This window comes from Myotis yumanensis, unplaced genomic scaffold (genome assembly GCF_028538775.1).
Source record: "Myotis yumanensis isolate MYYU_CA2020_CCGP unplaced genomic scaffold, mMyoYum1.0.hap1 SCAF_10, whole genome shotgun sequence".
NCBI lineage: Eukaryota > Metazoa > Chordata > Mammalia > Chiroptera > Vespertilionidae > Myotis > Myotis yumanensis.
Genome location: NW_027223761.1, coordinates 2,564,347 through 2,589,227, shown reverse-complemented (window position 1 = coordinate 2,589,227; position 24,881 = coordinate 2,564,347). Strand labels below are relative to the sequence as shown.

General features: G+C 48.6%; 1 protein-coding gene across 5 annotated transcripts; it reads right to left on the bottom strand.

Annotated features, from left to right (window-relative positions):
* Positions 1 to 612: 612 nt before the first annotated feature.
* CPSF7 (cleavage and polyadenylation specific factor 7) lies at positions 613 to 24,847 on the bottom strand. 5 transcript variants are annotated; one of them, XM_070427222.1, is made up of 10 exons: positions 24,761 to 24,847; positions 24,068 to 24,176; positions 16,568 to 16,786; positions 15,623 to 15,726; positions 15,049 to 15,221; positions 10,720 to 11,134; positions 10,119 to 10,237; positions 7,862 to 8,030; positions 7,061 to 7,228; positions 613 to 2,595 (listed from the first exon to the last, which is right to left on the bottom strand). In XM_070427222.1, the coding sequence occupies exons 2-9, from the start codon at positions 24,119 to 24,121 to the stop codon at positions 7,066 to 7,068; spliced, it is 1,416 nt and encodes a 471-aa protein (XP_070283323.1). In that variant the 5' UTR covers positions 24,122 to 24,176; positions 24,761 to 24,847; the 3' UTR covers positions 613 to 2,595; positions 7,061 to 7,065. The 5 variants fall into 5 exon arrangements, with proteins under 5 accessions (XP_070283323.1, XP_070283319.1, XP_070283321.1 ...); XM_070427218.1 differs by having other exon boundaries at positions 15,076 to 15,221; positions 24,761 to 24,842; XM_070427220.1 differs by lacking the exons at positions 24,068 to 24,176; positions 24,761 to 24,847 and adding an exon at positions 16,188 to 16,310 and having other exon boundaries at positions 16,568 to 16,652.
* Between the last annotated feature and the right edge of the window lie 34 nt (positions 24,848 to 24,881).

The window sequence follows — 24,881 nt, the reverse complement described above, 5'->3', positions numbered from 1 at the left end:
TTTAAAAACATCTCTAAAAAATTATTTTTACAGATTTCGCCTTTACTGGTCCCAGTGCACATTATACTGATTCATCTTGGTCATACAACTCTCCACTGTTCACCTGGCTTTTTTAAAAGCCCAGTTGTCTGGAACCCTAAGATCACACTTCCGCTTCCTAACCTGTACTTTATAGTTCAGCTCACGACCCATGTCCGTCCACATTTCTCTCTGGTTCTCAAAACCTCCGTGTGGAAGGCAGGGCTGCTCTGGCTTTCACCCCGACTGTCCGTGGTCAGATCAGTGGGTGGAGGAGGCGCTAGCCACACCCTCCCACTCCTGGGGACACTTCCCTTCCTGAACTTGACATCAGGACAGCTGTCCAAGGGAGGACATTTCTTCTGGGAGTAAATCTTAGGAATCTTGGTAAAGGATGACCTGGACTTGTCTTTAACAGGCTGTTCAGGTGGCTCAGGAAAAAGGTCTGCACTGGAGGCCTCCTAGGTGCACCACAGGCCACTACACGCCCTGCGACTCCAGCGAACTGGGTTTCACTACCATCCCGCAGCCTCTACATCAGCCCATGCCCATGCCCGACACCTCAACAAATCTATTCAATGCAGATCCATAAAATAGCTCACACCCCATTTATTGTTTAAAAATACTTTGTTACAAAAGGAAAAAAATACAATGCAGTATAAAAGATTGACAGCGTCATCAAGTTTATTACACAATTTTCAACCTATCAGAAAGACAAACAAATCACCGACAACAGGGGGACGGGGCCTTGGCCTTTTTGAGGATTGGGTTTTTTTCCTTTTGCTATCAGGAAACAAAACTAAAAATGGTGTCATTGAATAAAAACAAAACAAAAATGGGGAGAAAAAGCTCCCGGGTAAACGGCTTTCCTGCGCTCTATACGCCTCACCGCCCCCTCACTGGGTCTCTGCGCTGGAGACACAGGAGCTGCTCTCGAGGACACACCCAGTACCTCGCACTCGGACAGCAGGCAGGGCGCCATGTTCTGAGGTGGCGGTGGCGGTGGGGACGGGACCTGGGACAGGGGAAAGGAGCTACAACCTGTAGCCTGTCCCAAGGGAATGTGCCTCTCCAGCCCCGGGGGACACCCGCCCTCAGGGACCGGAGGGCTGGGTCAGAAACGTGCAGGGGAGAGGAGGGTTCAGTCCAACTCAGTCTCTCCCTGAGCCACCAGGGTCTCCAATGACCCTACACCTCACACGCCAAGTCTGTCACATGCCACGTCTCATTAGATGCCGCGTGCCCTCTAGATGCGCAAACAGCACCCATCACCCCCTGGCACTGCAGGGCCCTGTGGCTGCTGCCTCCCTCAGCAATCAGAACATCACAATGGACATGTTATGGGAAAAGCAATTCCATACGCCAATTCCATGCCGGTGTGGAAAATGGCCCCGAGGGTGGTCCTTAGAACACGGAGCTCATTCAAGTCCGGCTCCACTTCTTCCCTGCTCACCAGAGGCAGGAAGTACCTCCAGGCAGAGCACGGGGAGATAGGTCAATAATCAAAAGGTGGGAAGACACCCCACCTGTGACTTTCCCTGTCTGCTAGTGTCAGGTTACCCCCCAATAAGTGAAACTGGTACCTGGGGGTGCAAGCCCATGGTTACATCAAACCTGAACACAGAAGCAAGGCGTATGGAAGCAGGCCGGGCCCTGCCTGCCGGGCCTTCCCCATCCTGGCACTGCACCAGGGCTCTGCGCTGCTGAGGTCCGCCGCCCCCGCCTCCCAGCGGCAATACCTTCCTCTAAAACAAGGAGGCAGCCCTCGGGGGGAAGGGCTCCCGTGAAATGGTGAAGCCCTGGGAAACAGAACACCTGGTAGAGCTGGTTATTGCAAGAGGCAACCAAGCCCTAAGCAGAGCGGGAGGCAGAGGGCGGGCACCGGCTCCTCAGGGCTCCCAGCGGGCAGCACCTCCTGGGCCTGCTCCACACCTGAGGGCAAGTCCTCGGAGGAGCTGAGCAGCAGGAGCAGGAAGGCGTCCGCCTCTGGGAGGCCGGGGAAACAAACCGTCAATTGTAAGAAGGAAAAGCGAGAGTAAGAGAAGCTGTTCATGAATTTCTGTTCTCATGGTCCCTCCTCAAAGGGCTGGGCAGGAAAGGAGTTAGACAAAGTGGTGTTAGCAAGGGGTCTGGACCCTCTTGGCCCCATCAAACCTAGTGCTGAGGGCAGGACCTGGGCACCCCCATTGCTCTCCTAGACCCCACTGGAAGGACTCCTTGTCTTTGAGAAGGAAGCCTTCCCATGGACCTCACCACTCAACTGCTCCTGGAGAATCAGAAACTCACGTTTCCTTGAACAAAGCACCATTCTCTACGGAGACCAGGGCCTGGACCTGCCTTCTTCCTGTCTGCCTCCCCTCCCAACCACACAGTCTTTAGGCTCTTTCCCCCAGCAAACAGGAGGTGTGGGACTGGGAGGGCCGCAGTCTTCAATCCTGTGGGCAGAGGGCATTCCCTGGGTGTCTGGAGGGGAGGGGCGTGGAGGGAAGGGAAGGGGTGGAGCGGCCTCCGTCCTTTAGTCCTGATCGAGGTGAGGAGATGCAAGTCCATTAAAAAACATTTGCTTCCGACCGACTCCTGCAACAAGAACATCAGAAGAGAACACAAATCAGAGTGACTTTCAGATGAACGGGGGCTTCAATGACTTCCCAGGGCATTTTCTAAAGTTACAGCATATGAAGTAGGGGATGCAGACAGAGAGAATGCAGGCCTGGGAAAGCGAAAGAAAGGACTGTCTGGGGTGTCTGGCACTGTGAATAGTGAGGGACTGGTTGGAGGACAAGCTAGTAGTGACATCTTACTTTAAGGTGGGGGGGCAAAGACAATGAAATGAAGTCTCAAAAAGAGACTTGGGCTGGAAAAATATGGAAATTACAACATTTCAAGCAAAGTTGTTACAAGGGAACATGGTGAATTTAAATTCTGTTTCAGGAAATCTCTTCTGAGCAAGTCACAGCTTACCTTAAGGGGAGGGGATGGAACTGGGAGGCACAGGGTGAGACACCACCTGTGTGCACAACCAAACCCACTACCTCCGAGCTCCTAAGAGGCCTGACAGGGAGCATGTACTCACACAGGAAACTCAAAGCTTTTCTTCTCTTGAAGCAGCCCTGGTTCAATCAGCATTCTATGAGTATGTGTGTGCACACGCATTCACACACACACACATTCACACACACGCATTCACACACACACATTCACACACACGCATTCTCTTACACACACGAATTCACACACACACGCATTCACACACATGTATTCTCACACACACATTCACACACACACGCATTCACACACACACATGCATTCACACACACACACACACACATTCTCAGACACACACAGCCAGAGGTGGTGTAAGTTGTACTGAAACTCAAGAAATGTTTAAGTCTTTCCCCAGATGACAGCTGTGGGCGAGGGGCCAAGCAGCACAGTAACCCCCAGCTGCAATGACCTGGCCAGGCCAGGCCACAAAGAGCACAGAAGTTAAGGCAATAACCAGCAGTCACCATCCAAGAAGCGTAAGAGCCCAGTAAGACACTCTTCAGCCATTTGTCACATCTCCACCTAACTGACGGCCCCTCGTCCGCTCAGCCCTTGTTCTCATGGCACAATGCTAATTGCAGGGGGAGGTTGGTGAACATGATCATCCTATACAATAAGAGGCTAATATGCTAATTGACCGAACAGCGGAACCACCTGTCGCTGTGATGTGCAATGACCACCAGGATGCAGACGCTCAGTGCAGGGGTAGTGCTGCTCAGCCAGAAGCCGGCTCACAGCTGGCGAGTGCAGCGGTGGTGGCGGGAGCCTCTCCTGCCTCTGCAGCAGCACTAAGGATGTCCAACTGCTTGTCTTAGGCCCAAGGGAAGCAGGCCTAAGCCATCAGTTGGACATCCCCCAAGGGCTCCTGGACTGCTAGAGGGTGCAGGCCGGGCTGAGGGGACCACCCTCTCTCAAGTGCACGAATTCCGTGCACCGGGCCTCTAGTATAATATAGAAACAATAGCTAAATGAAAAAGGGGGGATTAAAGTCAGGCTTAGAATTTCACTAACACACAAATGCTCACCCTTTATGTATGCACTTGTATAGGCTGAAGGAGCTACACAGAAAACAAGACACCCACAAGCTGTGTGATCCTTCTACTCTGAAACAGCACCGTTTCAGCCCCAGAATCAGGTGTGGCCTCTCTCCTCTGGCTTCTTCAAACACCTACGCAGGCAGGTTCTGTCCCATTTTCTGTGGGGAAAACTGAAGCCTTCAATGCTTTCTCAATGTCACACCATTTGGGCTTCTGAATATTTGCACTGGATCAAAATTGAACAGAAAGCTCAGTTTCCATTGAACCAGGAGGACAGCAATGAGGTGAAAATGATTAACATCAAATAGGAGAAGGTTCTAAAATAATGAGCAAGAGCTGAGAACCACAAAATGTAAAAACCACTGACAGAAGAGTATCCTCAAATTCCAAACCATACACGCATACACCCTGAAAGAAATGTACTTTGGGAACTGTCCCTACAGAACAAGGTGCAGAGGATAACTAGTGCATCAGCTGAAATAACCCACAGCGCCCAGTTCTTAGAGAGCACGGCCACACTGTGGTGATAATGTCTGAATGCAGCCAGAGCCAGAGTCCTGCAGTGGAGCAATCAGACTCCAGGCCCAGAGGTGGGGCCTGTTCTGAGGAAGAGGGTTGCTGATCTACTGCCAGTGCTCGATGTTAACACACTTTCTGCTCAGAGAACACCCGTTTGCACAATATAAATACTATTATTTCCTTTAAAAAAAAGAATAGCTACCATTTATAAAGTAGGCACTTTTTTAAAAATTGACTTCAGAGAGGGGAAGGGAGAGGGGGAGAGGAATAGAAACTTTGATGAGAGAGAATCATTGATTGGCTGTCTCCTGCATGACCCCTACTGGGGATTCAAATCCACAATCTGAAAATGTACCCTAACCAGGAATTGAACCCTAACCTCCTGGTTCATGGGTCATCGCTCAACCACTGAACCACACTGGCCGGGCACTATTATTTTCTAACTAAAAAATATGTACATAGAGTTTGCAAAGTTCTTGAGATAAATGAGGCCCATGCACCATCTCCCCAACATGAAATCTCCTAAGTCACAACTTGGTAACTGCAGAGGGAATTACGAGCCATTAGGACAGCGGTTCTCAACCTGTGGGTCGCGACCCCTTTGGCAGTCAAACGACCCTTTCACAGGGGTCGCCTAAGACCATCCTGCATATCAGATATTTACATTATGATTCATAACAGTAGCAACACGACAGTTATGAAGTAGCAACGAAAATAATTTTATAGTTGGGTCACAACATGAGGAACCGTATTTAAAGAGCCAGAAGGTTGAGAACCACTGCATTAGGATGAGAATGAGAAACTGACATTGTTAGGGTGTCTGATTCAGTTCTCTTGGATTAAATTATTGGTTGGATGGAGTAACCAACATAAGAGAAATTGGGAGATTGGAAACCTCCTCAGAGTTCACTTTCCTCATCTTGTCCAACAGGCCTGCATCAGCCCAATGCCTGCTTTCTGGGACCCAGTGGGTCACAGGATTTTTCAGTTATTCCAATTGAATCATCTGCGTACTGGGGAAAAACAGTCCTATTTTATAGCTGGAAGAAATGAAGCAAAATGACAGTTAAAGTTTCAGGTTCAGCCTTAGCTGGTTTGGCTCAGTGGATAGCACATCAGCCTGCAGACTGAAGGGTCCCCGGTTTGATTCTGGTCAAGGGCACATGCCCAGGTTGCAGGCTCGATCCTCAGTGTGGGGTATGCAGGAGGCAGCCGATCAAGGATTCTCTCTCATCACTGATGTTTCTATCTCTCTCTCTCCTTCCTGCTCTGAAATCAGTAAAAATACGTTTTTAAACATTAGCCTGCTATATGTGGTGATGTAATTAACTCCCCCTAATGCTGTGGCAGGGCCAGACCAAATGATTTTGCAGGCCGGTGTGGCCTACAGGCTGGATGCTCCCCACCCTCGCCTTTAGACCAAGCGTGTCAAACTCGCAGCCATCGGGCCACAGGTCTCGCTCTGGATCCAGCCAAGCCGAACTCAACTTTTCAATTACCTGAGTTCATGTGGTTCCCCCACCCCAACTCTCCTGCTTTTGTTTTGCTTTAAAAAAAGAAAAAAACACATTTTTTCCCTAAACAAATATATCCTTCCATTGAAGTATCCTCCACAGAGTCTCCAAAGCTACTAAAATTTCTTCCAGGTCAGCATTCTTCTCTTTAAAAATCTTTTTAGTAGACATTAATTTTTAAAATCATTAATGTTGCACCATGTAAACAAATAAGTAGGCAGTGGTTTCACTTTTCTGTATTGGTCAACTTCCCCAATTTTTTACCTGAAAGTTTGGTGGGGTTGATGCATAGCAACGCTGATGACATGGCTACCATTTACTGAGAGCTTACTATGTAACAGGTATCTGAGTGCTAAATGCCTATGGATCACCTCACTGAATACTCGGCAATCTAATGAGACAACTGTTTTTCTTACCTTCATTCAAAAAGCGAGAAATGGTGGAACAAAGCAATACGGCCGGAGGCGTGGGATTCACACTCTGGCACTGCCCGCAGACACTGCTCTTACTTAGCCACTATGCCTGCGCGTCAGATACCAGGCAAGGCAGCCAAGAAACAAGCAAAAAATATCTTCATCTCAGGCCCATCTCAGTGTGAGACTCCTAACAAGCGGGAAATCTGCCCTCCTGGATTTTCAGTCACTAAACCGAAAGCCGCCCACTTCCTTTATTTGCTCTAAAAGAGCCCTGGCTGGTAGTAGAGCACCATCCCCATAGGCCACAACGTTGGGTTCAAGCCCTGGTCAGGGCACATATAAGAAACAATCAATGAATGTGTAAGTGGAACAACAAACGATATTTCTCTCTCCCCCTTCCTCTCTCTCAAATCAATAAATATAAAAATAACGCATAAAGAGAGAAAAACCTTCAGCCAGTGATTTTCTCTCATACAAGACCGCCCACCAGGCAGCAGTGGGCTGCTCCCACCTCTCTCAGTGGTGCCGGTCCCGTTCTCTGTCCCGGTGCCTCTCGTGCTCCCGGTTCCTTTCTTGGAAATAGTCGTCATGCCGATCTTCACTGTGAAGCAGGTCCCGGTGCCTCCTGCTGCTCTCCCGGGACCGGCTAGGTGACCTCTCTCTGGACCGATGTCTTTTCCTGTTAGAAAGATCCTTGAGCCGCGCTCAGAGGGCCTACCACACTCCTTCCCTAGTGCTGTGTTCTGGTGTCTTCTAGCCTTAGCTATACCTGTCCTCTGCTCTATCATGGACCCACTGTCTGACAGTGTTGGTCCTCTGAGGACTAGTCATCTTTGGGAAAATAACAATAGTTAAATTTGCTGAGAATTACTAATGTATCAGGCACAGTGCTCAGAGCTGTACATGCATCGTCTCACCTGATCTTTACAGTCTGTAAGATTAGTACTACTATTGCCCCCGCCCCCCTTTTTGAGAAAAATGAGACTTGGAAAGTTGAGTAATTCCATTCTCAAGGTCACACACAGAGTTAGGCGCAGAACTGGGATTCAAATCCAAGCATGGGTGGCTCCAACGCCCACGTTCTTGGCTATACCAGTCTATCTTTTCCCCGAAATAAACCCACTGCCTCCGCTAACATTCTAACATTTATTACTGCAAATGTGAGGGTAATTTCTTCCCCTTGAAAATATGAGGGCTTGGTCCGCTCCTTCAGCCAGGGCCTTGCCAGACCCCCCGGCTCCTTCCCTCCCTCTGCCAATCCCTGAAGAGTGCCGCTCGGGGCTGGCCGCCGCTGGAGTGGCCATCAGCTCACCTGGACGAGCTCCCGCTGGCACCCACACTGTAGGACTTGGCTTCAATGCCGTGGAGACAGTCCTTCAGGGAGGAGATGAGGACACGGCAACGCTCGTCATTGGCGACCCGGGACTGTTTGATGACAGCTATGGCTGTGAGCAGCGTCTCGATCGCGTCACTGTAATCCCCTGACGGGATGGATGGGAAAGGCCAAGGGTGAGCAGAGGCAGCAAACTAGACAAAAGGAGACCTCAGGACCCAAACAAGAGCCACTAGCTGCCCCACAGCCCCACAGTGAACAGACGAGGTGGGAGTGGAGGTGTAAACTAGAGGGTACCTATGTTCCAATGTCTGCAGCCACAGGCGTTCTCAGAGACCGCTAGTGGGTGTGTAAACCGGCGCATCACTGTCTGAGGGCTGTCTGACAACATCCATTCAAATAAACAATGTGCATACCTTTGACCCAGGAATTCTAAAAATTTTCTACTTCTATTCACAACTGTGGGTAAGTTTAATCACGGTTGTTTCAGTGTTGTCTGCTGTGTTAAAGAATGAGGAACAACCTGAAGTTCCTTCAACAGGGTCTGGCTACATAATTATCCATCACTGGTTCCACAGAATACTACGTGGTCGTTAAAAAGCATGAGGTCAACTTGTATGTAAACAAAGGAAGCAATGTAAAGCGCTTAGCACAGTGCCAGGCACAAGGTAAGGGCTTAGTAAATGTCATTATTTCACATGATGTAACAGATGTGCAGAGTATATTAATTTGAAGTTACAAGACAGTATTTCATTTTTGTAAAAATAAAATTACATATATGTTGTTACATGCACAAAACCACATATGGAGGATAGACACGAACTATAAAAGGCAGTCTTGTAAGAGGGCCCGTGCAGAGGACTTTATTAACACTGCATATCTGACTAAATTGTCTTAAATTTATCATCAGACGTATGTACATATACATGTAATGTATATCTAAAACGTATATAGCATACATATATGCATACATACACACATGCATATTTTAAATTTTTATCTCTTTGTTTATTTAAATTATGCTACCATCGAGAACTAGTCCCTTCATTCCCCAAATCTGAGCAATGCCTGGCAGGGAAAGTGGTCACAGGGTGGGGACTTGCACAAATTTTTTTTTTTTTTTAATTATTTTTTAAAAATATTTTTAAAATTGATTTCAGAGAGGAAGAGAGAGAGAGAGAGAGAGAGAGAGAGAGAGACACATCAATGATGAGAGAGAATCATTGATTGGCTGCCTCCTGCACGTTCCCTACTGGGGATCAAGCCTGCACCCCGGGCATGTGCCCTTGACCGGAATCGAACCTGGGACCTTTCAGTCTGCAGGCCAACGCTCTATCCACTGAGCCAAACCAGCTAGGGCCACAAAGCTTTTTTGAGCTACGTTAGGAGCAGTAAGGACAGAAGGTAATTCGAGGAACGCAGGAGACCAGACAAGGTCCAGGGACAATGAGGACTGGCAGCTCCTCTGCACAGGCAGTAAGAATAAAACAAAAGCTGGAGGAGTCCAGGCACCAGGAGGTCAGCTCCACCAGGGAAGGACGTTTCTGCCCATTTTACAGGCTTCCAATAAATAGTTGTGGTTTGAACGACTGGAATGAGAACAGAAATAGAGGGAGAGGGAGATCTGGTTTTTGATCATCTTGGTATGAAGGAGCTGGTGGAGAACAATGATTATTTCATTACAGTCCTGTGTGTATCTGACTTGTTGCACCGAGCAGATTACTTTTAATTTAAGAAGACTTATTCCGATGCCAATGAAGATTTTCTGGAGGGAAAAATAAAGAGAGAATATGTACACTTCCTGTCTTTAACCGACTCTGTGGATTTAAATTTTGCAGCCAAAGCTGAAAAATGGTGGAAAATAGATAATTGTCAGGGTTAACTTGTAAATTGGATAGTCTACATTTACATTCACGTGAATATGGCTAATGTCACAAAGTGAAACTTGGACTAGAACCTTGAAACTTCCTGTGTCATCTCCTTTTAGAAACCAAAGGTTCTCAGGAGTCACGGCTTCTGGCGATGCCCACTCAATACTGACATGGCTCCTGGGTCGATGCTCGACCACTCAGCCACGCCGGCCGGGCCAGCCGTGCCTCCCGAGAACCTAATGGTTGAGAACCTAATGGTGCTCCAACTTTATCTGGTTGAATTTCTTGCCAATGGAAATGACTAGGCCTGGAGACATGGGCAAACGGAAGGCAAGGAGAAGGCAGCAAAGGGGAGAGTTCGTTACCTGCACTGGCTCCAGCTACTGCTTTGGAAATGGCACTGCTGGAAATTGCTCTGTTTCGCTTCATGATCTCTTCAAATTCTGCTTCACTCACTGTAGAGGGCGGAGGGCCCGAGTCCCGGCTGCACAGAAGCAAGACCAGCCTGATTGCCACACCCCGGATCGCCTTTACCGCCCTCTGTAATACCATGCTCTGAACGATGCTCTCCTGTGTCATTTCTTACATGGTCTCTGCCTGGTCACGTGTTTGTGTGTTCATGTTCTCCTCAAAGACAGGATTTATGTCCTAGACTTTGATAATTTTGCCATGACCCAACAACAGTGCTAGACATTCACAGCCTACCAGCCACCTACGTTACTCTTTTTAATTAAGCCCCTTAAAAAGGGATACAAAGGACATGGTTTGGGTCAAGAAGTAAGATGCAAACAAAGCATCAAATAAAAAAATTATCTAATAGATAAGAATTTCCCAGGACTCAACACTATGACTACAGTTTCCCACAAGCACAGAATCCAGTGCTCACTTCCTCCTCGGAGGGAAAATACCTCACTGTCCACCCTATTACACCTGGCTCAGCTGTGAAAGGAACAAGGTAGTTCTTACCTGCCGTGGTGGTTATAGGGGGCCGAGGCCTTCATGTATGTATCTGGTGGAGGCCCCACTGTAGCATTTGGTGGGGGGAAGAAGGCTGGGTTGAGGTGAAGGGCAGGTGGGATGGCCCCAGGGGGAGGTACAGCCAGATGAGGAGGTAATCGAGGAGGAGGGGGCATGAGATGCTGGTAGTGGATGCCAGGAGGAGGAGGAGGGACCCCGAAGCTTGAGGAGAGAGGTGGTGGGGGTGGAATTGGAGGTGGGGGCAGACCCATCAGGGGGAGGGCTGACGGAGGGCGGTTGAAGTAGGGCAGCACACTGGGGGGCTTATCCACACGGGCAGATGAGGGTACAAGGTTCTCAGAGGGCGTGGCCCGTCCATCAGCAGAATCACTCGAATCTCGGGAGTGAGCCCGTGGAGGTATTCCTATGAAGCAAAACAACTACTGTTACTGCCCCGGCTTGAGACACACCCACAGGACCAGTTCATCCTTCAGCAAGTCATCGGACACCTACTGAGGAAGGCAGCAGGTGGCTGAAAAAGAAGGTAGCATCATCTACTGCCTTTTCTTTGGCATCAGAGAAAAACCTGAGACAACTTAATTATAAACCCAGAGAGCAATACCACCTTAAATTCTGTATGTCAAAAATATTCTTTCTCTAGAACCATCAGTGCTTCACGTTACTTATCCTTAGCTCTGTCTTATATTTTTAAGTGCAGAAGGAGCCTAATAACCCGTGAGAAAATGACAGTGTTGAAGTTTGTTCATTACTGTTCAGCAGGATTCAATCGGATTTGAAATTCCATGTCCCCTGATAAGAATTCAGCGCCCCTCTCCCTGAACTGGTCCTAGTCAACCTTCTCTACCCTGCTGCACACTTGGAATGTCCTCCTTGCCAAGGCGCTTTAACCAGGGAATGTGGGGAGAGAGAAGGAAGGGCTGGGACGGACGACACTTCATCCAGATACCGAAAGTGGTCACTGGGATGAAAAAGAGACACACAACGAAGAGAAGACTGGAGACCGGGAGGTAAAGAGAAAATGGGAGATGAGCCAAGAAAAGCTCGACCCAGAGAATGAGCAGATGGCACACAACTGAGAACAGACTCCTGGCAAAAGCGTGGAATAAAACATGCCTCAAATGCGGGGACTCCCACTCCATTTCAATGGCCCCATGTTCTGCCCCACAGGGCAGCACGCCAGGAACACCGTCAGAGCACGCCGTGTGGTGCTGTGCACAGGGGCTCAGAGCATGTTCGCATGCAGCTGAAAGCGGGGCTCTGGCACTTCCAAGTCACTCGGTTCCATCTGTCCCCTCACCCCAGCTTAGTGGTCCACGGAAAGCCTGGCCAACGTGGCATCCCACAGAAGAACGTGATCGCATGGATGGGAGTCTCTGAGGTAGAAACTCGGGCAGCAGACACGTGTGGAAAGAAGAGTGCTCCTTACGCTGGAACCTGTTAGAACCCTGCTCCGGCTAAAGCAGCAGGGGGAGTCCCCTCCCTGCACCACGGCGGCTTCTCTCCTGCAGCCGCTCACCAGCGCCATCACAGCACCGCCTTCCTATGTCTCAAACACAGGACACCTTGCTATTCCCACGCTCTCCCACACTGAAGGAAGAACAAGTCTCAGTGAGTGTGAGCTCTGACAGTGAGCCACCTTCCCGTCTCCTGTCCCCTCATCTACAAGGTTGTTTGGTATCTTTGGCTACAAATCCCAAGAGTAACAACCATTTTTTAAGCAAAGGAAGTCCACCAACTGTACTCAGCGAATTAACAGAGGCCAAGTCCACGACACAGAAAAACACCACTCAGTCACCATCAACATTTCAGCAAAGAAAGGTACCACCAAGGAATAAACAGCCACGTGAAGGTAGGAATGTTACCCCCAACGCAGCTGTAAAATTATGCACCTTAGAAAAGTCTGAAGGTTGTTTTATAGGAAGACCAAAACAGAAGGGACTTGAAAATACAAGTTGCCCAGGAAGAAGAGTGTGTGCCTTCTACAGCAGAGCAATGGAAGCTCAGACCACATCCAGCTAAACTCTCAATCTAGTAAAAGAACAGCTGTTCCTATGCAAGAGAGAAGTGGCCAGGGTTCCACCTTCCATCAATCAATACCCGGTCCCAGTGGACCCCCAATCAATGCCAGGCACTATCTGAGAGGATCTGCCCCACCCCAAAGCCCCCACTGCAGCGCAAGGAAAGTCAAGGCAGGTGGCGTCCCCGGCAGGGCCTTGCAGGGGCTGCGCCTTGTGAGGTCAGGCCAATCCCAGCTCTGGTCCTCAGGTGTCCCAGGCCCAGAAACTCCATTTTAACAGATCACCTGGGGTGATCGAGCCCTAGGAGACTGACTCATACGAACCAAACTCACCAGAGACCGATTCATAAACCAGAAGGCCAATTTATTAATTTACAGTGAGAAATAGAACTGCCAAGCGGACCGAATACTTGCAGCAGCTGGTCAGTGCATTCTCTTCCCAGGGAGAGCCTAGCTGGAAACCAAATCAGTATCAGAAGGTGGCTTGGTGAGTAGTCGAATAAAAGGAGTAAGATGCACTTAAGAGATGCTAGCGTGGCGCTAAGGTATTATGATGCAACCTTCTTTTCTAATAAGAAATACTTGCCAAGCAGACTAATATCCGGCAATTGAAAGGGCACCCCTGGAAAATGCTGGAGAAACACTTAAATTCACATTCTCCAGCACATCTTTTTTTAAAATATATTTTATTGATTTCAGAGAGGAAGGGAGAGGGAGAGAAAGAAACTTCAATGATGAGAGAGAATCATGGATAGGCTGCCTCCCTCATGCCCCCTTCCGGGGATCGAGCCCACAACCTGGGCATGTGCCCCCAACCAGAATCGAACCCGGGACCCTTCAGTCCGCAGGCCGACGCTCTAGCCACAGAGCCAAACTGCCTTTTACTACAGATGGGCTCTAGCACATCTTTAGGTGAATTCCTTACAGAGCATTCTTCCAATCTTGGTTTATGACATTAGAGGCCCGGTGTACAGATTCGTGCACTGGTGGGGTCCCTCAGCCTGGCCTGCGAGGATCAGGCTGAAACCAGCTCTCCGACATCCCCCGAGGGTCCCGGACTGTGAGAGGGGGTTCTCAGGTGAGGCACCCAGAATCAGGCTCCCTCCTCTCTTCTCCCAATATTACGTCATTCTCTCTCTCTGTATCTGTCTTGCTTCTTTCATCTCACTTTACCCTAAGTTTGATATTAACTGATGCCTTGTGGGCATTTAGCTGCAAAATGCAATTATTTAGCAAATAGGATTTACTTAGCCTGGAATCTAGTTGGCCTAGGGCTCCCGCCCAGGCCCTTCCAGCGGCGGCAGGAACCTCCTTCTTCCCACCTGAGCTGCACCCTTGCTGCCTTCCCTCCCGGGAGGTTGCCCGCTGGTGCTACTGTCCACCCGGAAGGAGGGCAGCCAGGCCAGTTCCCCAGCCGAGAGTGGTAGCGGGAAAATTTGCCACCTCCACTGGAAATCGGTATTAAGTGGATGGGCCGGGGTGGGCGCCAGACATCGGGGCTGCAGTCGGTAGGTGCTACACGTCTCATCATTTAGCTAATTGGGGCGAAAAGTTTCTGTAAGGGCCAGACCCACGGCCTCTGCAAAGGGCTAGAGGCCTGGTGGGGAGCCAATGGGCTAGAGGCCAGGTGCATGGATTCATGCACCAGTGGGGTCCCTCGGCCTGGCCTGCAGGGATGGGGCCGAAACCGGCTCTCTAACATCCCCTGAAGGGTCCCGGATTGCGAGAGGGCAGTTCTCAGGTGACGCACCCCAGAATCAGGCTCCCTCCTCTCTGGTTCTGGGTGAGTCACCTGAGAACCACAGCTGCCAAGTCACCGCAGCTCGACAGCTCTTGTGCTGAGCATCTGCCCCCTGGTGGTCAGTGTGCATCATAGCTACTGGTCGGACAGTTGGCTGGTCGCTTAGGCTTTTATATATATAGATTACAGCCACCTTTACATACCTTACTTCCATATTAGGGTGGCTCCTTCTTAATAATTTATAGAGAGGCATGTCTTAAAATAAAGCCCATTCACTCACTATACACTGAATTGTTTAGACAGAAACACACAATTTAGAGTTGACAGGAACTTTAAACATCATGTATCTAGTTCAGATGGGGAAATAAGCCCAGTCACATGACTTAGTAGCAAAACCAAAATATAACCACAGGCCTCATTTTGGGCCGACCTATTACCCACGCTGCCACCCACAACCATCCCCTCCCCTCCCCCAAATTCCTTCACACTGTAGGCTGAGCCTACACCACAGAAAACAAATCCACAGCCTCCCCCATTTGTACAGATGGTCTCCACGTACCCCCTCTTGGGACTCGGACGCACTCACGTTTCCGAGCCTGTGCCTCAAACTGTGACAGGTTCTGCCTGGTGGCTGGCCTCACGTCGACTTTTTCTCCATTAAGAACTTTTCCCGGCAGGAGTTCTAACAGTTTGTGGACAGAGTTTTCAGAGGCTACCACTACCTCAGCATACCTTGAGGAAGAAACATTAAAAATGAGTGAGAGCTACTAGACAACAGAAGAACAAAGAAATTTTCTTCCACTTTTAGTGAAAACTGGCAAAGCAAAAGGTATCTTGCTATTACTGGACACACACACACACACACACACACACACACAACTACCAACAACAAAACGGTGTCAGTCTATAATCTTCCTACTTATTTGAAATTAGAAGTCAGCTTTCTTTGCCCCTCAATGGATAGATGTTCTCCTACATTGCAGCCAGGTCCCCATTCCAAGGCAATTTGCCAAAACCAAGGCAGTGAACTGGGCCAGGGGTGGGAGGGGTTAAAATCCAGGGCCAAGATACAGTGCAGACCTGTTATCCCAATGGTTACAAACTAGAACGGGCTTCTCAAACCCAGACCTCACCCTTTGGACTGGCCATTTGCTCGATTCTCTGCAAATTTCAACTCCACCACGTCATAGACTCCGATAGAGCGAATAACCTGGATCAGCTGCTGGTCTGTGGTCCACTGGGGCCGGCAAAATGGAAAAGGAAGAAATGTCAGGAGCTACACTGCCCCTCACCCCCAACCCAGAATGTCCCCAACCCTTTCCCCAAACCTAGGATCCTATTCACAGCCAGGACCTCCCACAGGAAACCCCAAAGCCCATCAATACTTCAATTAGTGCGGGCTTTTCTTATTGTCCTCCCCATACAGAATTCCAAACACCCACCCCGCCACAGTCCCCACCTCCCGAGAGTAAGAGTCAGACCTAATTTAACTTTGACTGCCATTTGGGCTGGCTGGCCATCAGCTCAAACGCTGATACTAGCAGCTTTTAATTGCAGATCTGATATGCAGAGTTGACCGTGGTCAGGAACTTCCCCCCAGCATATACATTTCCTAATTTGGAAACAGCCGCCCCCCCCCCCCCCACCAGCCCAAAAACATGTCACACAGTAACTTGCAGAGTAACAATCACCACCTACCCCGAGCATATTAGATTTATCAAGGCCTTTGATCCCTGTCACCCATCATTATCACAGGACCATCTAATGACCACCAAGAGTTCAAGGTATTCACTCTGAAATCTCATCCCACAGATGACCCTGCTAGACATAAAGCCCCAGGGTCAGGGGTGGTAACAAGATGACAGAAAAAGCAACTACCCACTTAATCATTGCGTTCTTCGGCATCAGAACGTCCTCAGGATAGTTCTCTTTCAGAGATCAATCCAACCTGATCCCAGGAAAAAGAAATCCAACCCCATCAGAGCACAAAGCAGTGCAACATCGGTCTTTGAAAATGCCATCACCTCCCAGCGCTCTCCCTCCGGCCCGCCCCCGGCCTTTTAGGTGACCCAGCTCACCCAGGAGAAGCTGCCCACATACACAGCAGCCCGCCTGTTGCGCAGGCCGCTGTAGGTGTACAGAATCGCAGGGGTCTTGTTATTGGGCTTGGGAGACGGCTCCTGGCGAACAGGAGGAGGCGGCTCCGTGCTGCTGCTTCTGTCATCTGAGGGCTGTGAGGTGGCCGTCAGCACGTCATCATACAGATCGATCTGATCTGTACTGTTGAACTCTGGGTCCTAAGAGATGAGGGGCCGGCAAAGGCGGGTTTGCAAACCTTTCGTTGTGTCCGTTCTATTCACTCTAGTTTACTTGGAACCCACACACACTTTCTAGAACGGACAGAGCTTCCTTGTCCTACTCTAGGGAACTTCCTCATTTAAAACTATTTCACTCAATTAGCTCATGTGGGCTTTTCTTCTAAGACCCTGTGAGTTGTCTGCAAGGTTTCTAGCTCCAGGCACCTGTGAGAATTAAAAGGTACATGATGATTAAATAAGAATGCAAGGACACACTATTGCTATCCATGAGCTTAGCTTCTAAACACCACGCCTAAGGCACACTAATGAAAATTTCAGTATCTTATGCATTTTCAAAATCAAGAGTTACACAAACTTTATTATTCTATTTAATAGGAAATCGAGAATATTATTTAGAAATAGAAAGCAGGGGAAAGGCATGTTAAAATGGGAACCAAAACATAAAAAATAATGGAAATTACTGGTTTAAATTATTTGATTTACACAAATGATTTAGGGAAGCTCTAAAACTCATAGTACACAACCCCATCTTTCTAATAACCATCAAAGAAACATTAAAAAATAAAGTAAAAAGGAAGGTAATAACTCTGGGGGAATTTTCCCTCACTAAGTTCTACTTCTCAAGGGACATGCAGATCCAATATATTACCAGGACACCTATAGAAGGGATAGTTAGAGCAATACCAGAGATGTTTAATGATACAATCAAAGTGCTCTAAGATATCAGGCTCAGAAAAGAGATGTATCCATCCCATGAGCTACGTCACAGTGAGCATTTACGATATCAATGTCTGTTCTGGAAGACAGCGGTGTGTGAGGTCCGAGAGGCTGACGCCCGCTGCTGTAAGAAACTTGCTGCCTGTGTGACATGTTACTGTATAGACCAGTGGTTCTCAACCTTGGCTGCACATTAGAATCACCTGGGAATCTTTAAAATCCTGATTTCAGGGCCTCATCCTCCAGAAATTCTGTTTCTTTGTTACTAATGTGGCCCCACCCCACAACAAAGAAACAGAATTTCTTTTTTTTTTTTTTTTTTTTTTTTTTTTTTTTTTTTTTAATAATAATTTTTATTTCTTAAAGTATTACAAAGAGTGTTACATATGTCTCCTTTTTCCCCCCCATGACATTCCCTCGGCCCCTACCCCCCGCCCCCCCCGTCCCGTGTCTTGTGTCCATTGGTTAATCTTATATGCATGCATATAGGTCCTTCAGTTGGTCTCTTAATCCCCCCCCCAACCCTCCCCAGGCTCCCCATTGTAGTTTAACATTCTGTTCAATGTTGCTCTGCTTCTGTATCTACACCTGTTCATCAGTCCATACTGGTCCCCTTTATTTGTCCCAGCCTCACTGGAGCAGTCTCAACCTCACCAGGGCCGTCTGAGCCTCACCAGGGCCGTCAAAGAAACAGAATTTCCGGAGGATGAGGCCCAGAAATCAGGATTTTAAAAAGATTCCCAGGTGATTCTAATGTGCATCCAAGGTTGAGAACCACTGGTATAGACTCGTGGTCGGCAAACTATGGCTCGAGAGCCAAATGCGGCTCTTTGGCCCCTTGAGTGTGGCTCTTCCTAAGCCTTAGGAATACCCTAATTAAGTTAATAACAATGTACCTACCTATATAGTTTAAGTTTAAAAATTTGGCTCTCAAAAGAAATTTCAATGTTTGTACTGTTGATATTTGGCTCTGTTGACTAATGAGTTTGCCGACCACTGGTCTAGACGAATGTCTGTGTGGCCGCCCCTGTGCAGATGCTGAAACCCTACTCCGCAGTGGGATGGTATCAGGAGGGGGCCTTTGGGAGGGGAATTAGGGTTACACGAGGTCTTGAGGGCGAAGCCCTCATGGATGAGGTTAGGGCTGTAAGAGTCGGTGAGAGACTGTTCACTCTGCTCTTCGTACTGTGAGAATTGAGAGACCGGCCGTCTACAACCCAGAAGAGGGCCCACCAGAACCCACACCTGCCTTTGGCCTTCTGGCCTCCAGAGCAGTGAGAAATAAACCTTTGTTGTTCACAGCACCCTGTTTTATTATTTTGTTATGGAAGTCCAAGCTGACTAACACTATACACCAAAAACCCAAAAACCACAAGAACTATCAAGGGATCTTAATGTTTCAGATTTTGCAATGTCATTATCTCAGATCTTTTTTAAAGGATCAGAGAAGTACTTTTCCAGCGAACACTCTAACATTCAAACAGTGCTGAAGATTAAGCTGCCAAAATGACAGAGACAGAAGTTTGAAGTGTTTTACGGAAGCCACAGCTCATTCATGCCATTGCTGCCTTTTAAAAAAGGGAATAAAGGAAAAACCTACATTAGGTAACTTGTCTAGTTCCCTGAAGAGTCATTTCCTGTCTAAAGAACTCAGGACAAGACGCTTCAATGACTGTCTCCCTTCAATATCAACACAAGAACTACTGATTCTGAAGTGAGACTAGTGAGGTGAGATTCATTACAAAAATCATTTTTTAAAAATGTTTTTATTGCTTTAGATTGAGAGGAGGGGAGAGGTAAAGACAGAAAGAAACACGAATGAAAAATCATCGACTGGCTGCCTCCTGCATGCTCCCCACTAGGAATTGAGCCCACAACCCAGGCACTGACCAGGAATCCAACTGGTGACCTCTTGACACTCAACCTGAGCCACACTGGCCGTGCACAGAATTCACTCAGGCCTACATACCATCACACTTTTGGAAACAATCTTTGATTTTCTCAGCTCATCTGAAGTGCAATGGAAACATGCACACTGAGATAACAGCGAAGGGGAACGGCTCCTACTTCCGGAGGCATGTCAATGATTTCGAAGATCACAAATACTCTAAGGCAGCGGTCGCCAACCTTTCGGACCTCACCGACCACCGGTTGGCGACCGCTGCCCTAAGAAACCCCACAGGGGAGGAGTTTAAACCTTGTAAAAATGTCAGAAAGAGAATGGCAAGAGGAACTTTTTAGGGGCAGCTTAAAAGCAAGAGAAGGACTCAGTGAGACAAGCACTGGAAGACTGTTCTAGGCAAACCAGTAAATAAGGATCTTGCATAAAAATGGTGTGCGTGGAAAACAGAGAAGCTAACACTGCCGAGTGCAGGTGGGTAATAGACTGAATGAAGCAGACAAAGCTGGGGCTAAGCTGACAAGTATTTTGGGTAAATATTTCGTAGACCTTATGTTTCGAACTATCCCAACTCTATATAAGTCACTTATTTGTCCCTGTACCAGCTACGGTAATTTACCCTGTGGTTAAAGGTAGAGAAAGCACTCGATCCTCTCCCATGATCTTATCCTTGGAGAGCACAACCTCATACTAGGCTGCTTTTGTTTTTTAAATCAAGGATTTTGAAATGCAACTTAAAACACACCATCTTGGATAGTCAGTGGAATCCAGTTGGAATTCCTTCCATGTAGTACTCGTGATTGAGATGTGTGTCTAAAAGCTGTAATACAAAAATTACCACTGATAATTGGATGGCAAACTAACATGCAGACTTGGGTAGCTCAGAGGGCAAACGCGTGGCCAGGATGTCGCCATACTGTAAGCCTCGGCAAGCCAGTCCCGGGAGGCCCTGCTGCACCGGCCCCCTCACCACTGCACGAAACACAAAAGCCTGCAACAAGTCAAAGTTGTCACAAGATTGACATGGTTTCTCTGGGCCACAGAGCTTCGGTTCAAAGAGGGTGATGGGAACTGTTCCCATGCACAAGGAAGGCCTATTGAGGATTGTGTTGAAGTAGTTTTACTGAAGAAACAAGGTATCAATTTGGATTTGGATTTAAATCTGTTAGTGACATCAATTCATTCTACTTCTTCGGTTGGTAAAACAAAAAACAGATAACGACCTGAAGTTTTTCAGGTTACCGAATAAGTGGATGATTTATGCAGTGATGCATTAGGTTAAGGCAAAACCTAATTCTACAAATTAACAATAAAATTTTTACTTAAAAAAAAAAAAAAAAAAGATAAACAAGGCTGGGCTGGCCAGTGTGGCTCAGTGGCTGAGCTATGAACCAGGAGGTTATAGTTCGATTCCCTGTCAGAGCATAGGCCCAGGTTGTGGGCTTGATCCCCAGTGTGGGGCATGCAGGAGGCAGCCGATCAATGATTCTCATCATTGATGTTTCTATCTCTCTCTCCCTCTCCCTTCTTCTATGAAATCAATTAAAATATATTTAAAAAAAATTTTTTTTTACTTAAAAAGGCAGTATTTAATACTGAATGACTATCTCACAGAACTGTGATTGTCTCGTAAAGCTTCTTGGTTAACAAGAGAACTAGCACAATTTTAAATTTAAATAATAATTCCACAACTGCATGCTCACCTCCGACCCCTTTCCTTGATATCTGAGGGAAGGGAAGTAATAAGCCCAGGATTTATTTTTCTCAAAGTGACCTACTTGATAGCATTGCTTCTTTTCATTGTAACCAAAGCTACAAATGCAGGTTTTATAATGACCATCTCCACAGCTCTCACCTCACAGCCTCCTTCCCGTCACTTTCCGTTACCCTCAACCACCACAAACACCTTCTGAGCACATGGGTGCTGCTTCCCTGTGACCTCACTCGTCAGCACAGGGCCTCACGAATAGAAGCAGCTCAACACACACTTGCTGATGGGAGTTCAGAAGAGAACTGGGCAGGCTGTGCAAAGCACCTGCCTGTCCTGCACAAGGAACGGAGACAAGACATGCAGGAGAGAGGCAGCTCTAGCTGCTGTTCGGGGCTCCTCCCGCTGCCCAGAGAGGAGCTGTGGGTCGCAAGACTCCCTATGAAGCAGGAGGAAAGCCGCTGTAAGAGGCTTTTTGCAGCACATGTAAGAGATCAGGGTCAACACCATAGGGTCCCATCTAGGAAATGCATTTTCCCTGGGGAACCAAGTACATGCGATGGAATTTTTGCACATGGGTCAGTTTGGGGTGAATCAAGAACATTCTTAAAACACTCTAAAGCACTATCTGCACTAACGGCCTTCAGTCTAAGCCTGCTTCTAACAATCCAGCCAGACAGAGCTTTTCCTCTTTAGCAGCCTCCAAATAACACTAAAACCATTTTTGCCAAAAATTAACTCACTGATGGGGGTAAAAAGCACTCCTCCCCCAAGATATTAAAAATCTACACTTTCTTCAACTCGCTGCGCATCAAATATTGTCTGTTTGGTATAAATGTCTACTAGATCCCACACACCATCTTTGGCTTATCAGACTCATAAAAAATTCCTTTTAGTAAGAGGTCGGAGGACACAGATTGTTGAGGCCAAGGACTTCTACTCTGACAAAGCAGTGACCTCTGGACAAGGCCCGTGTCTTGTCTCTGACCTACAACTTACACTGTTTAGGAAATACTGAAATTTCGCTTTCTTAGGCCAACGGTGGCTACACCTATGGTCAAGGACCCCCTCCTGCCCCTTTCCCGAAGCAGCGCTGTTACCCACCCTCAGAAGGGAGCCAACTCCACCCAGGGAGTCTTCTTTTCTTTCTATCAAGTATTTAAAAAACAAACCATAACTTGTTAAAAGGTGGTAAAAGTCTGACTCAAAGTAACATGGAAAACTCAGGAAAGCAGTGGTTTGTAACCTACTTATTATACTAAACCTTTCTTTTTATCCATAGTATTGGACTTGTTTGAAATTAACATTTTTTTCATGTACTTAAGTCAATCAACAGCCACATGTAGACACATCCAGTTTACCTGAGGAGACACCAGAAAACGACTATTAAAAAAGTATAACTAGTGCCTGGCTGGCGTGGCTCAGTGGTTGAGCCTCAACCTATGAACCAGGAGGTCATGGTTTGATGCCCAGTCGTGGCACAATCCCCAGGTTGCAGGCTTGACCTCCAATGGGGGGTGTGCAGGAGGCAGCCAATCATTGATTCTCTCTCTTCATTGATGTTTCTCTCTCTCCCCCTCTCTGAAATCAATAAAATTATATTTTAAAAAAAAAGTATAACTGGTGCCTGCCTTGTGTGGCTCAGTTGGTTGAGCATCATACCATGTACCAAGAGGTCAGTGGCTCAATTCCCAGTGAGGGCACATCCGGTTGCGGGCTCAATTGCACACGTGTACGTGTGTGTGTGTGTGTGTGTGTGTGTGTGTGTGTTTTGCAGGAGGCAGCTGATCGATGTTTCTCTCTCTCCCCTCTCCCTTCCTTTCTCCCTAAAATCAATAAAAAAACATGTTTTAAAAAAGGTATAACTGGTGAACCGGTACAATGGGTACAAGGTCATTACATTCTTATTTTGTGTTTTAAAATCTCTATGTTAAAAAGGCGTAACACTTTTAAAAGGTTTTTAAATGTAAATTTATGCCAAGTGGAAAAAACCCCAGCATGTATTTCAACCTCTTCGGCTGCCTCATATCCAAGCCAGAATCCAAGCAGCACACTTTCCTTCTCTAGCTGGTTTTTACCCTTTCTCCAAGCCCTAATGTGCACCCGTAAAACCATGCCAATGGGAAGGACCAGCTTACTCAAGTAGAATGGTGCTGAAACAATCCAGGCAAGACACGAAGTTTTAAATAGAGACTTTGCAACATTCTTGAGATGTGACCTCAAGAGCTCAGAATCCAATGATAAATATGAGATTATCGTTTCAAGGAAAGTCATTGTATAATGTTCCTTGAGGTAACATAAAAGCACCAATAAATCCAACTGAGGTATGCAGGTGGGTCTACACTAGCTTTTTAACTGTTGGTCCCAAACCTTTGCTTCTCCCCTAAGCTCCCAAACAATTCCATTCATCAATAACTACACCAAAATGCCTCCCTAAGACTGGAGTCAAGCTAGTTACAGACTAAAACAATCTGAATGGAGCTGAAATGAAATGTTAGAGTATCTCTATGCCGTGCCTTTGCGCTGCCTTATGGGAGAGGGGGGGCACTAACCACTATTTCCCTGCTGCAGCCTGAGACCATCACAAAGGAACAGACAGCAGCACTGTCCTGCCAACGCTGAGGAGCTGGTTTGCAAGTGTGGTTCGGCTTTGAGACAACAGACACCCAACTGGCTCCTGGGGCAGCACATTCCACAGGTTGATGCACACACCACTCCATTAAACCTGATTTTTATTTGCTCTTAAAGCAAAGCCTTTCTAATTAAGCCTGAGGATGAACCTAACATACCGGACGGTCGGTGCTACGGGGACCCGGCACAGGCGTGTGCAGGCGGCAAACCCCCAAGGACCGGCATAACTTGGAGCCACTGCAAATGGCTGGAGGTGGTTCCCGGCCGACCCAGGGGAGCCCCCAGGCTCCCCGCAACCCCTCACCTGATTGAACTCCTCGTCGGCGTAGATGTCAATCAGGTCCACTCCTTCGGACATGGCTCCGGAAGGCAGATCGCGAGCCCGGGACACGGACAAAGTAAGGAAGACGCCACTGCGATATCCAGAAAGAGGCAAGGGTTAGCGGGCATGTGGGTCCCGGGGTGGACGGAGGGCGATGGTTGCCAACCTCCCGTCTCCAGAGACGCAGCCTGCGGGCACCCGAGCGCGGCCCCCCCGCCCCGCCCCCGGCCTCGCGCCGCCCCTCGCTCTCCCAGGCCGCCCCGGCTCGCGGGGCTCGCTGCCCATCACCCTCGGGCCCGGCCGTGGCGCCTCGGACCAGCCCCGGCCTCCGCTCCGAGGGGCCCGCGGGCGGCGCTGCGAAGAACGCCCGAGGCCAAGCCCGCAGCCGCCGCCTGGCGCACCTGCCTAGGCCCCGGGCGGCCCGGGTCCGAGTCCCCGCGGCTGTCGGAGCTCCCGCCGCCCCCGCTCCCCGCCCAGGCCCAGTCCTCGCCCCCGGCTAGGCCCGCCCCGCTCCCTCCGCAGCCCCGGTCCCGCAGCCCCCTCCCACAAAGGCCCGCGCCTCCCTCCCTCCGCCGACTCCCACGGCCCCAAACTCAACCGACCCCCTCCCCGCCTCGGCGCCGGCCCCGAGCCCTCTTCCGGCCCCGCCGGCCCCCGGCCGCGCGCCCCCGTTACCGGGAATATGGCGGCGGAGGCGGCGAGTCCGGACTAGGCCCGAAGCGCGCGAACCGCTCACGGCCCCCCGATCCCGCCTCCCCGCTCCCCTCCGCCAGGGGCGTCAGACGCACGGCCACTT

Coding starts and splice junctions, on each gene's coding strand:
- CPSF7 (XM_070427222.1), bottom strand. CDS start 24,121: ATGTCCGAAGGAGTGGACCTGATTGACATCTACGCCGACGAGGAGTTC. Junction 16,787..24,067: donor CCGACGAGGAGTTCAATCAG/GTGAGGGGTTGC, acceptor CTCATCTCTTAG/GACCCAGAGTTCAACAGTAC. Junction 7,229..7,861: donor GCCAGCGGGAGCTCGTCCAG/GTGAGCTGATGG, acceptor TCTTTCTAACAG/GAAAAGACATCGGTCCAGAG.